This window comes from Stigmatopora argus, chromosome 3 (genome assembly GCF_051989625.1).
Source record: "Stigmatopora argus isolate UIUO_Sarg chromosome 3, RoL_Sarg_1.0, whole genome shotgun sequence".
Classification (NCBI taxonomy): Eukaryota; Metazoa; Chordata; class Actinopteri; order Syngnathiformes; family Syngnathidae; genus Stigmatopora; species Stigmatopora argus.
In genome coordinates this window covers 6,749,061-6,762,487 of record NC_135389.1, presented here as the reverse complement: position 1 = coordinate 6,762,487, position 13,427 = coordinate 6,749,061, and the positions used below count along the sequence as shown (strand labels likewise).

The 13,427-nt window shown below is 36.8% G+C and overlaps 1 protein-coding gene across 5 annotated transcripts; it reads left to right on the top strand.

Moving 5' to 3' along the window:
• Positions 1-1,459: 1,459 nt before the first annotated feature.
• Positions 1,460-13,116, top strand: hsf4 (heat shock transcription factor 4). Of its 5 annotated transcripts, none has more exons than XM_077596260.1 (14): positions 1,460-1,555; positions 1,794-1,913; positions 2,423-2,531; positions 2,613-2,740; positions 2,831-2,955; positions 5,884-5,959; positions 7,660-7,727; positions 8,593-8,692; positions 9,190-9,308; positions 10,007-10,234; positions 10,306-10,426; positions 11,256-11,321; positions 11,483-11,578; positions 12,344-13,116. In XM_077596260.1, the coding sequence occupies exons 2-13, from the start codon at positions 1,809-1,811 to the stop codon at positions 11,540-11,542; spliced, it is 1,305 nt and encodes a 434-aa protein (XP_077452386.1). In that variant the 5' UTR covers positions 1,460-1,555; positions 1,794-1,808; the 3' UTR covers positions 11,543-11,578; positions 12,344-13,116. The 5 variants fall into 5 exon arrangements, 3 of the variants coding, with proteins under 3 accessions (XP_077452386.1, XP_077452383.1, XP_077452384.1); XM_077596257.1 differs by having other exon boundaries at positions 1,461-1,555; positions 1,765-1,913; XR_013299596.1 differs by having other exon boundaries at positions 1,466-1,913; positions 11,401-11,552.
• Positions 13,117-13,427: the final 311 nt, after the last annotated feature.

The window sequence follows — 13,427 nt, the reverse complement described above, 5'->3', positions numbered from 1 at the left end:
TGAACATTTCTGCTTTGCTTGAAAGTTCCATACGATATTTTTCTATGTCTTCCTGATTTCTGATTGAGTATCCTTAACAAACAAAGGTTTCAGCAGCAGAATGTTAAGTGTTCTTTTGACTGTACTTGATCCTAGTGTGGTTTATTCCACTACATTTTAATGCCATTAATGCATTACTGCATTTCACCTTTCATTCATTCTCCGTACTGCACATCCTCGTAAGGGTTGAGGGGGTTGCCGGAGCCATTCCCAGCTGACTTTGGGCGAAAGGCAAACTACACCCCTGACTGGTCGCCTGTCAGCCGTAGGACACAGCGGGACAGACGGCTATTCGCGCTGACAATCATACCGCCACCAGCGGGAATCGAGCTCACGTCTGCCTGTACCAAAGCCACAAAGTCAGGCCAGTGAAGCAATACACCACTAGGCGGCTCCAATGGACATTTATTTCAAATTTTACAATGATATACTTTTAATTTAAGAAAATACTCATTCATCCATTCATTTTCTGCGCTACTCATTATTATGAGGAGGATCACAGTATATCAGTTAACTAAACTCTGAATTGGTTGCCAGCCAATCACAGAGCACAATGAGATAAACAACCATTCACAGTCACACACATCACTAATGGCAATTTTGGCACATTCAATCGGCCAACCATGCTTTTGGACTTTTGGGGAAATCCCACAAAGGCACGTGTAGAATATACAATAACATACAGGAAGGCTTGAAATAATAAAAGATGATTACAGGTCAATTAGACTATTTATTTATGTATTAATGTCTATTTATTTAATTATTTATTTATCTATATATTTATCTATATATTTATCCATATATTTATCTCATTCATTCATTCATTCATTTTGAGGTCCATTAAAATTAAAAAAACTATCAATAAGTGAAATAGAATAGCACTTCTCATAGTCAATCAATCACACACAACTACCAAAACCTTTTAATAATTTTGATACCAGGTATTCATTCATTTTCAAAACCACTTATCCTCACAAGTGTTGCAGGGGGTGCTGGAGCCTATCCCAGCTGACTTCGAGCACCAAGCGAAAGACACCTTGAATTGCCAATTGCAGATAACAGGCATTGTTCCACAAAAAAAAGTGAAATGCATTTATTCAATAAGACTGAAGCATGTTTTGACATCTCACTAGTAATAACTTTTATAGAGTTCTACAGACTTTACATAATAAAGTGAATGGAAATTGATGGATTATCTAATCTTTTATACATAGTATAGGTAAACTGATTGTTTTAGTTTCTAAAGTATATTGTTAGCAGGGTCAGGGGACATGAAAGCGTGTGTGTTTGTGAGGTGAGGTGGGGGAATGGAGGCTGGGGGGCGTTCATACTTTCATGGCCACGTGTGTGCGTATGTGTGTCAGGGATGTTGGGTGCTGACAAGGACCTTCTGTCATGACAATCAGTTGAATGATAATGGGGCAGAGAGAACAGCGAGGGGGCAGAAAAATATGGAAATAACTGAAAACTCCTACTGAGAGCTTTTGAGGATATTCAAAAAAACAGTCAAAACAAGGTAAATACAAAGCTGGATATGACAATTTGAGCTTGTGCTTGAAAGGCATGGAGTTAAATAGACTGAAGCAAATTTGGGAATATCAGTAACGGATATACACCGGTGGATTTCTCCAACATGGACTAATGTCAGGAATTGGCACACATACATACTGTATTTAGGCATTCCTCATCCTTGAGCTCAAAGATCTGGTTTCTTGTTGTAACCAGTTGTGGCAGTGGACTTTGTCACCATGCAGGAGTCTCCAGGTGCCATGGGTGTAGATGGGAGTTACACCAGCAATGTTCCAGCTTTTCTCACCAAACTCTGGACTCTTGTGGAGGACCCAGACACCAACCACCTAATCTGTTGGAGTGCTGTGAGTAACCAAAAATATATTCTGGATATTTGTAAACAAAATGTAATGTGCTGTATTTTTTAGATCTATACACTAAATATAATCTTAATTTTCATGTGACAACTAGGGGCCTCACAAATGAACAGTTGCTAAACACCAGAGGAAAAAATAAAAAACAGTCTGTCCAAGACATCACTGTATTTTTTTTTTAACTACGGGGCATATTGTTTGCCTTCTTATCATCAAAACAATAATAGAACAAATTCATCTTAGTCCAAGCTCTAAGAGCTACCTAAAAACAACAAATGTATTAATTACACAATTTAGGATTGATTCACATCTGTCAATGCATTCGTGCATTCCAAAATAATTATTTATTTCGTATTTTGGGGATTTCGAACATGTAATGTATCTTCAAGACAGAAATCACAAAATGCCTATAATGCATTGATATCATACAATGGACTATTTTACATAAACTGTAATAAATAAATGATGACAAGAGACATTATTGTATTGGTCTCTCTCAGACTGGGACCAGTTTCCATGTGTTTGACCAGGGTCGCTTTGCCAAAGAAGTTCTACCGAAGTACTTCAAACACAATAATATGGCAAGCTTTGTCCGGCAGCTCAACATGTGTGAGTCATCGTAGCTTTTGTCATCATTTTCTCTCATCTTTTCTCCCTAATGCATCCATATTCTACTTTGGCTGTGTCCAGATGGCTTTCGTAAAGTCGTAAATATTGAGCAAAGTGGCCTGGTCAAGCCCGAAAGAGACGACACAGAGTTCCAACATTTGTACTTCCTCCAGGGGCATGAACACATGCTGGAACACATCAAAAGGAAGGTATTTTATTGACGTTTATGGGCCACAGAAAAAAAAATAGAAATAGTCGCCCAAGGAAAACTCTGTGTCACAGTATGACCATGTGCGCAGGTATCAATAGTGAAGAGCGAAGAGACCAAAGTTCGTCAGGAGGACCTCAGTAAACTATTGTATGAGGTTCAATTACTAAGAACACAACAGGACAACATGGAGTGTCAGATGCAAGACATGAAGCAGTAAGTAGACACCCTATGCCAGGGGTGTCAGACTCGGGTTGGTTCGCGGGCCGCTTTAACGTCAACTTGATTTCACGTGGGCCGGACCATTTTAGATATAATATTTAGATTCTTTTTTAATAAATGGATTAAAAGAACTGGATTAAAATCCCTGAATATTCAGTTTTTATAGATCTAAAACAATGTTTATTTTAGCTTTTTTTTATATATTTTTAGATTTTACAAAATGATTTTTGAACTAAAAACACAGAAAAAATGATTAAAAAATTACAATTATTGATTTAAAAGGGGGAAAATCAGGAAATGTATTATACATCTACACTCTTCATTTTAATTTGATCCTAAAACGGAAAGTCGGCACTCATGATTTACTTTCCCGGGCCATACAAAATGATGCGGCGGGCCAGATTTGGCCCCCGGGCCGCCACTTTGACACATGTGCCCTATGCGTTCCTTTCATCATCATGGAGCACCTCTGGTTGACGAATCCAGAAAATATAATATATTCATGAAGCATTAAAAGTTAAATCATTATTGTGCTTAATATTGTCAGACTGGCGACCATTTCAAACAAGATTGAAATAAAAAATGAATAATACTTTACTCTATACAAAACAAAAAAATAGCAAATGTATGCACCTGTGAATATAATAGAACACGTAAACCAGTAGTACATTTCTCTCTCTGGAGGCTATTGTTCAGTTGCTACTGTGTCCTTTGTGTGCAGCTACTTCATTGTACTCGGCATTGTTTGTTAATGAGAGCAGAGAATGTTCACCTGCTCACCTGACTGTCATGCACACGCATGCGCATACAGTACACGGTTGCAGAGCATATTCTTGTTAATACATCAAAAGGTGTTTGGAACAACAATGGCTAGAATTTATCCATAGATTTAAACTATTTATAGTAATATTAAGTTTGGCCTACACGCAAAACAACACAACATAATTGAACATGTCCAAATGACCTCAAAGACCTTATTTCTAGAGTTGCAGACTCACATTTTTCTGCCTAATCACAATTTCTTTAAAAGTCTGATCAATGAATTCTGATATTTGCTAATTCCATATTAATTCGAAAACAACAAAATACACCTTTAATATTCACACTAGCTTGTTTTTTGTAAAACACTAATCATTTCCTGTGAAATAGGATACATTTTTAACTGTACATGTAATACTGTTCATGACAACTTTTTTAAGCCCCTAAATTACTATAACTTCCTTTATTCTAGCATAGTTTACCTTCTAAAAACAAAAACTAGTGCAACAGATTAAACTGCAAACATGCTTTAAACCAAGGGTGTCAGACTCGGGTTGGTTCGCGGGCCGCTTTAACGTCAACTTTATTTCACGTGGGCCGGACCATTATAGATATAATATTTAGATTTTTTTATATAAATGGATAAAAAGAACTGGATTAAAAGCCTTTAATATTCAGTTTTTTATAGATCTAAAACAATGTTTATTTTAGCTTTTTTTAAATATATTTTTCGATTTTACTAAATGATTTTTGAACTAAAAACACAGAAAAAATGATTAATAAATTACAATTATTGATTTAAAAGGGGGAAAATCAGGAAATTTATTATACATCTATACCCTTCATTTTAATTTGATCCTAAAACAGAAAGTCGGCACTCATGATTTAGTTTCCCGGGCCACACAAAATGATGCGGCGGGCCAGATTTGGCCCCCGGGCCGCAACTTTGACACATGTGCTTTAAACTCTTCACCAAAATATAAAGTGCAATAATTTGCTTCACCAAAAGAAAATTGCACAGTGTAAATTGCTAAAATATTCTTTTTCTGGAAAAACTACAAAATGATACCAGAATATATAATCTTACATTGGAATGCTTTTCAGTGCTACAATGATTTGAATCTCCTACATTTGGTTGCTATAATACTTGTGCAATTGTTACCTGTGTATGAAAGTTTGTACTATATATGTACTGTATGTCATTCATGCAACACCTAATTACATCCAAAAGCTTAGTCCAAAATTTCTCTACAAGAACATTCTTATACAGAAAAACACAATGCAATATTTTTAAATTATATAGTAGTGGTTAATATTAAAGAAAGTGCTGTAAAAAAAGTGCACCACTAACAATAACACTGCCTTGTTTAAGTGCAGATTCTTTTAGAAAAACATATCACACATTGTGATAGAAAACTCAATAAAAGAATACTATATTTAGATCAAACTACAATAAATCATTAATTCATTTCTTTTCCATGACACTCATCCTCACGAAGGTCACAGAGGTGCCAGAACCTCTCCCAGCTAAATACAGGCAGTTAGTAGGGTACACCCTGAATTTCTTGCCAGTCAATCGCAGTACAGCAAATTAGATTTTTAAAATATACATAAACTCTACTAGTATTATACTATAGAAATGTTACAAGCACAACTGTATTGATCTGTCCAGAGGTGCATATATATGTATATTTGCTTTGTAAACAACCACAGAGCTGCCAATATATTTTTAAGGATCGGTCGATCATTGATCTATCAAATTTGTGAAACTGGTCATGTTTAGTTATTCCATAATACTGTTTTAGATGCAGCTAAAACAAGTACTTTGCATTACTTTAAGACGGTTTGGTATTTGACACCCACCCAATAAATAATATTTTTAAAATTACATAAATTTGGAACGTACCGAAAATTACTGTACAGCAAATTTGGCATTAAGATAAAGCGTTTTGGAGATATATTGAATATCGGCTGAGTTATTAGCACATCCTCATAACCCTTCAGAAGTCATGGATCCAGCCTTCTGAGTTGGGTTTGCATGTTCTCTCTGTGGACACAATTTTTATGATATTATGAAGCTTGTAATGTTGTGACACTCATAGAATAGCTCTACGTTATATATACATATATCGTGATCATGTCTTTTTCATGGACTATTTGCAGGCAGAATGAAGTTCTATGGAGAGAGGTGGTCTCACTGAGACAGAACCACTCACAGCAACAGAAGGTCATGAACAAGGTCAGTCTATAAGCAGAATAAGACAATTGATTGACTTGATGTTGATTATTGAAAGGAGTAAGAGTTTTATTTGGATTGACTATTTCATGAGAATATTAGCCATCAAGTAGACAAGTACTTTTGTAAAAACAGCTCATTTAAGTGTATTTTACTTTGTCTTGTCTTTTTCTATGGCTGTAATTTTGCTTCAAGATGTCTGGACAAAAACAAATTCTCATAAAATCAATTATTTTGGAGATCTGTAATGTTTTTCTATTTTTTTGTTGTCACCGTTCAGATGTTTACTTTGTTAAACATAAACCTAAATATGATCAGGTAAATGTTATATACTACTTGTCACTAACAATAATGCAGTGAATCTTTTGGTCCAATATTATCACAACCTATAGTTATTTCCTTCTCATTTCAGTCAATAAATAGAAATGCAATTTCGCCAAGGTTTCTTTCCCTCTATCTTACATTCATTCATCTACTGAATCGCTTCATCCTCACGTGGGTCAGGGGTGTGCAGTAGCTTTTTCATTCATTCATTCATCTTCCATCCCACACATCCACGAAAGGTTTGCGGGAGTTGCTGGAGACTAACCCAGCTGACTTCAGGGCAAAAGGCAGACTACACCCTAGACTGGTCGCCAGTCAGTCGTAGGACACACAGAGGGACAAACGACCATACACACTCACAATCATACGGCCAACAGTGGGAATTGAGCCCACGCCCGCGCACATCGAAGTCAGGCGAGGGAACCTCTACACCACGAGGTGGCTTGGAGTAGGGTACACGGTCGACTGGTCGACGGTCTTTTGGTCGCCGATCTTTTGGTCGCCGGTCTTTTGGTCGCCCGGAAGGTTTTTGATAATTACCATTTAAATCGTTGCTCAAATTCCCTAAATACAAACTGCGAATTACTATTTAGTCATACTTAATGCCCTAGTAATTATTAGGCTAAAGAAAAGCTCAAAATTTCCCGGACTTTTATTGTTTTTTGTTGGAGAACTTGTTAAGACCCTGACTAACGTACCTTCCTAAGGGGACAACTCATATACATACAAACTCTTATACACTTACACGTCGGCTCAGTGAAACTGCTCATGGCCATTGTTGGCTTTTATTGATGCATAGACCGTGTTGTTTTACCTTGTTTTGTCGCCGGTCTTTTGGTCGTCGGTCTTTTGGTCGCCGGTCTTTTGGTCGCCCGTTGTCGCGGTCCGGGCGACCAAAAGAACGCGACCAAAAGACCAGCGACCAAAAGACGGCGACCAAAAGACCGGCGACCAATCGACCGCACACGATGCAGTAGCCTATAGCACCAAATAACAAGCAGAAGGCGGGGTACACCTTCAACCTGTTGCCAGCTAATCAAAGTTCCCTCCACTCTTTAGCTTTATTGCATTTCATCATTTTGGTCTTTTCTCATTTACCTCTGTTTAATGTTCCAACTCATATTAACTCTCATGACGTTCAAGACCTGACTCGTTTTGTTAGGAAAAATGCGTCCCACAACCTGATCACCATAGAAAAGTTAATGTCTAAGTGTAGTTGTTACTTAACCTCTTCAGTAAATATACTGTATGAAACTTTAATATCCATGGAGTGTGTGGACAGTGTGTGTACTCTATATGAGAACGCCTCTGAGCAATAGAGGCTAAAAGCTTAGAGAGGCTTGCTGATTCATGCTGTACTTTTTTTTTCTCTTTGCCAGCTAATTCAGTTTCTGTTCAGCCAGATGCAGTCCAAAACACCCGGCACTGTAAGCTTGAAGAGAAAGCTGTGAGTATGGACACACACACACACACACACTCTCACACACACACACACACACACACACTCACACACACACACACACACACACACACACACTCACACACACACACACACACACTCACACACACACACACACACACATTCGCGGGGTACCAATCAACAAAAGTTAGACAAATGAGGCCGTGTTGGGGCAGTGGGAAGGGCTGGCTCAGCTGACAAACTGAACCATCAAACTGTGTCAATGGCCACGAGTGCTGAATCAGTCCGGCACCCACACACAGAGATGGGAGGCAGAACAGAGTGCATGACCTTGCTATAGCCAATGTATGTAAAATGCTGGTTCAGCCTTGCCACAGCAGTGGGAAAGGCACGTTCTCACACAAAGGTGCCAAGAGAACAAGCATTTCAGGGTCAGCATGCTACCTGGCAAAGTTGCAATGATACATTGCCACGGTTTGAGTTGATTTGGGAGGTCTTTGTTATATTAGAGGAGTACATACATTATTATTGTCAAATTTTCTAGTTATTTCTGTAATAGTAAGGGCGTATATCTGTTGGTTTTAATTTAAATAAATAGTAACCAAAAGGAAATAATTGAATTTTTCACCTGTGTTTCCTAAATTAAAGACAGAGTTTATGGACTTTATTGATAATATAACTTTAGTCACATCTACTGTCTTCTAATAAAGCTTTAGGTGTCTTCCTAGTTAGATATTTGCAACATACTGAAAAATCTGTGAATGAGATGTTCCATCCAGCCGTCCATTCTAGTAAGGGTCCCGGGGGACTTTGGGCGAAAGCCAGACTACACCCTAGACTGCTCGGAATGAGATGTTTAATATACTTAATTAAAAACTCATTATCTCTTCAGGCCACTGATGTTGGATGATGGATCTATTAGCCCCCCAGCCTCCAAGTTCATTCATAATAACCCCATGGAGCCAATCCATGAGCCCTTCTACATCCAATCGGTGAGAGAATATGTACTTCTTCTTTTTTTTACATATTTCCCATGTTTTAGATGGGTTTTTTTTCCCCAAAAAGTAACTGTGCTGGTATGAACACTAAATGGCATAGAAAGATTCTGTGCCACTGAGACAAAGATAAACTGTGTATATACATCAAAATCATATATCAGTTCATTGTATTTATTATACGATATCCCCATCAAAGAGCAGCAACCACCCCTTGTTCTATGGCAAATATTTGTGTACATAAACCCAGAAAAATGGCTCAAATTCCTCATGCTGCAGTTGTTACTATATTTAATGTCAACACTAGATGGCAGCACTGCCTTGTGAGAGAAACATTCATGCGTTCACCATCACCATCTCTGATCCCTTTTCAAAGTTTCTTAACTGAAGGTGTTGTTTATGTCTGTCAACTGACAGCTTGATAAAGCCTTTGACATGGTTTTGTGATTGGGGATTTTGTACTACGAACAAACTTGACTGCTCTTCTTTGTCAGCCATCTAGTGATACTGCTTCATGTTCTACTACTGGACTAACAAGTGGACCAATCATATCAGATGTAACAGACATGTCCCAAGCCAACATGTCTCTACAGATGCAGTCAGATGAGACCAGGTGAATTAGTTAAATGAAGAATAAAGCAAATGTAGAATTGCCATAGTAAATTGGTCAACATTAACTTCTGTCACATTACAGCACCCTCGCCCCACTCTTGTCTTTAGTCAACACCACTTTTTTTTCAGAATTAGATAAACATTGTGCATCTAAAGCTCTTATTTGACCGCATTAATGTTCTTATTCTATTATTTGAATTTTGAAAATCATCCCACTGGGGCGTTGGGTGTCAGAAGCGATCACGAAATTGGGCCGAGTAATCAAGATGGATGTGCCCATTTCACAGCATAAATCACACTCATAATCTTATTTTTCGAAGCAAATGATTACATGGCCATAAAATGACCAAAAGCTAGTTAAAATGCTTTTTGGGCCATTTGGGCCACAATTACGTTTGTCTAGATTTGAACTACAAATGTAAAGAGGGCTTCTTGGCTTTAATCTTTTTAGTAGTTCCGAGGGTACTTTACAATCAACAGATTTGCCTTTGGAGCACTAACTCCATATCATATCAAATTTACACAAAGACGGACAGAAACGTGATAGATGTAAGGGAGTCTGCAGGAGAATTTGTTTGTGTTTGTTTATTCGGTGTCAGTTCACTACTCAAATCATATGTGGCAATATTGTAGAAATACATTAAAAATGTTCATAGACTAGATTAATGAAAGTTTGCATGATTTATTTTTAACCCATAGAGAAAAGTGTCTGATGCTGATCAAAGAAGAGCCTGTGAGCCCAGGAGTTAGAGGAGTGAAAGGAAGCAGTGTTGGTGGAGTAGACACACTAGCATTGACCTCCTCCTGTGAGGTCTGCCCCTCAGAACCTCCCGTCCTTCCTGTTGCAATGGTGCAGTCTGTTTTGGAGGGGAGAGTTCCAACTTCATCTATGACAGACAGGAAGACTAAGAGAGCTGCTATAGAAAGGTAGCGCTTAGATGCAGTATACATGATTATGTGCACACAACGCGTCACTGAGGGCATTTGTGTTTTTGTAGAGTGGATTGTGCTACTGATGCAGTGGAAAATATGGATATGAGCCTCGAGGAGTTGCAGCAGCTCATACTGAGGAGTCATCCCCAAAGTAATATGGATCCAGGGACCAGTACTGGTATTGATGTAAGCTTACAAGCACAAATTGCATGCATACACGATATAGTACAGGGTGCTCAATCCTCATGCAATCTCTCACACATCTCAGGCCACTTTCACACCCTACGCCATGAAAAAAATAAAAATAAAATACTAAAATAAAAAAAAACAAAAATGAAAGAATAGATATATTTTTTAAATGTTTTTAATGTATATATATAAATATTTATATATATATATATATATATATATATATATATATATATATATATATATATATATATATATATATATATATATATATATATATATATATATATATATATAAAATCTCATTTTCTGAACCGCTTTATCTTCTCGGGGGTGCTGTAGCTAATCCCAGCTGTATTCTATAAAAAATTTACATACACCTCTGGAAAACTCCCTGAGCGAACTCTGACAGTGAGAGCACCACTGCTATCCACTGAGTCAATCAATGTGCAATGACACTTTATTCTAGACCAGCAAAAAGTTTCATTCTTACACCACAAGAGGAAGGGAATTTGGAAAGGTTGCAAATAATTTTTCAATGCACTGTATGTACACTGCATTTTCTTAAAAGGCAGAGGTTTCTTGAACTCTTATGGCTATTTGTAATTGAAATAATACAAATAAATAAAATAAAATGCTGAAATCTTTAAAGTCAACAAATAAAATGTTTACATCTTAAGACATAATCAAATGGAGAATGAGAACATGAGCACCCAGCTTGTCACAAGACCAAACTGTCCACCTCAGCTACATACAACAGGCAGTATTTCTCCTGTCACTCCCTGCCTTAAAAGCAAAACACTCATTTGTGATCTTTATGCTGCAGCCCTTCAGCGTTAACCTCCCTCTGAGTGAATGGAGCTTTAATGAGATGGAGTCGAACCTCAAATCAGTAAGTTGCTGATTATCCATTTTACCAGTCTTTACTAGAATAAAATTCTGCCCTATCAGGTGTCTAATGTCTGTTTCAGGGAATATCCAAGTCAGCGTTTCCATGTCTGATTGAACATTGATATTGCCCGCATTGTGGTGCATATGTCTGTTACTTCACAGTATGTGTTCCAAAACCATGAACCTGAGGCTTTTCCAGCATCTGCTTGTGAAAAACAGTGATCTCTGTGCAGTGAGTTATCCTTTTTCAAATGGAAGGTAATAATGCTGCGATGTTATCTACTAAAACAGGGGTGTCAAACTCATTTTTTGTCGCGGCCCACGTGGTAGTTTCGATTCCATCCGGAGGGCCGTTATGTCTTCCAACTAGGCTGCCAAAATTAATCAATTAATAAATTGACAGCTTTCTCGATCGTGCTAATCAATGGATCATTTTTGGACATTCAAATTAGTACAAATTGTTTGCAATTATTGATTTAAAATGAGGAAACACAGGAAATAATCTACAATCTCCATTTGAATTTCATCATAAAACAGAAAGTTGGCACTCATTATTTACTTTCTCGGGCCACAGAAAATGATGCGGCGGGCCAGATTTGGCCCGTGGGCCGCCGCTTTGACACCTGTGTACTAAAACAATAGGTTTTTTTCAAATATAGTACAAAGATTAAACCCTATAAAAAAGCACAACATTTCTTTAAAACAATTGTCAAAATTAATAAACAACGTAGGCCACCAAATTACTGATCTTTACTTGTTTAAAGTACTTCCAGAAAGTAAAATGGAGTATCTACTTTTATTTAAAGCCATACATTGCTACTTGTTCGAACACATAAAGAATGAAAATAACGACTGATGGCAGGATTGTTATGGGTGCTAAAGCTGTTGAGACTTTGTTCATGTTTTGCTTACATGAACAACTTAAAATGTATTATTTCTATTTAATTCACTTAGTAACAACTTTTTTCAATATGATTGATTGCCTTGCTTTGTGCAACCCAACTGAAAATATTTTCTCTTCAGGCTGCAGACACATCTTATCCTGCATGAATTTGATACTTCAGGCCAGCCAGGGAATTTATTTTATTTGCCTACTTTGCATAGTATACAATGAAATGAGGAAATTATCATATTTGTATCAGTTATGTCATCTTTTTTTTCTTCAGTGGATTGATTTTAGCATAGTAAGATTCTATTATCAGCTAGGTGCCCAAAATGCATGCTAGCCTCAAGCACTTTAGTCTTTCTGTGAGAGGGAATTACTACTTATGGAAGTGACTTATTCCTTCTAAAATCGACTTATTACAGCTGTACACAAGGAAGCATTTTTACTAAATATAAATCATTGTGATTATCTGAGTGTATAAATCGCGTGTGACAGTGTCAATTCATCACTAAGTAGGCAGATTCTACAATGAACATATCGAATCAAGCCACTCTAAAAACCCATTTAGAAACAATTTCACGTAGTAGTACAGCATAGGAGGCTTGATAAATATCCCAACCCAATCCACGTAATTTACATATATTGGCCTGACAGGTAACTAGAGTTAGTTTGTCTATATACATGTGTGGTTTGAAGAACATAAACTGATAGACTTTTTTCAATTTGATGGAATTAATGCATTTTTTGCACAAACTACAAACAGTTGTTATGAAGAATTTTGTTAATTATTAATTAAAGCATTCTACACATGTATGTTTACAGTAAATTTGGACCATCGTGAGAATAATGATGACAATTAGGCTTTTGTCGAGTCAATGATGATGACAAAGCCTATGTCCGATTATTATTATTATTATTATTATTATTATTATTATTATTATTATTATTATTATTATTATTATTATTATTATTATTATTATTATTATTATTATAAGCATCCATAACAGACATTTAGACATTGTCGTTCCTCGCTTCCAAAATCCTCCTGTGTTTTCATATGAGTTTAGTGATCTTCAGCATTTCATGATTTATACACCTATGAATTAAAAAATAAGTATTCTTTGCTCTGGAAAAAAAAAATCCTAAACTACACACATTTGTAAACCCGTTTAGCTTAAAATATCAACATTGCATGGTATAGTTATTTTATATTTTTACTTA

What these genes read in the sequence shown, in the direction of transcription:
- hsf4 (XM_077596257.1), top strand. Translation starts at nt 1,788, where the DNA reads ATGCAGGAGTCTCCAGGTGCCATGGGTGTAGATGGGAGTTACACCAGC. An exon ending in ACCTAATCTGTTGGAGTGCT is followed by an intron (nt 1,914 to 2,422) that starts GTGAGTAACCAA and finishes GGTCTCTCTCAG; the next exon opens with ACTGGGACCAGTTTCCATGT. An exon ending in ATGCAGTCAGATGAGACCAG is followed by an intron (nt 9,309 to 10,006) that starts GTGAATTAGTTA and finishes TTTAACCCATAG; the next exon opens with AGAAAAGTGTCTGATGCTGA.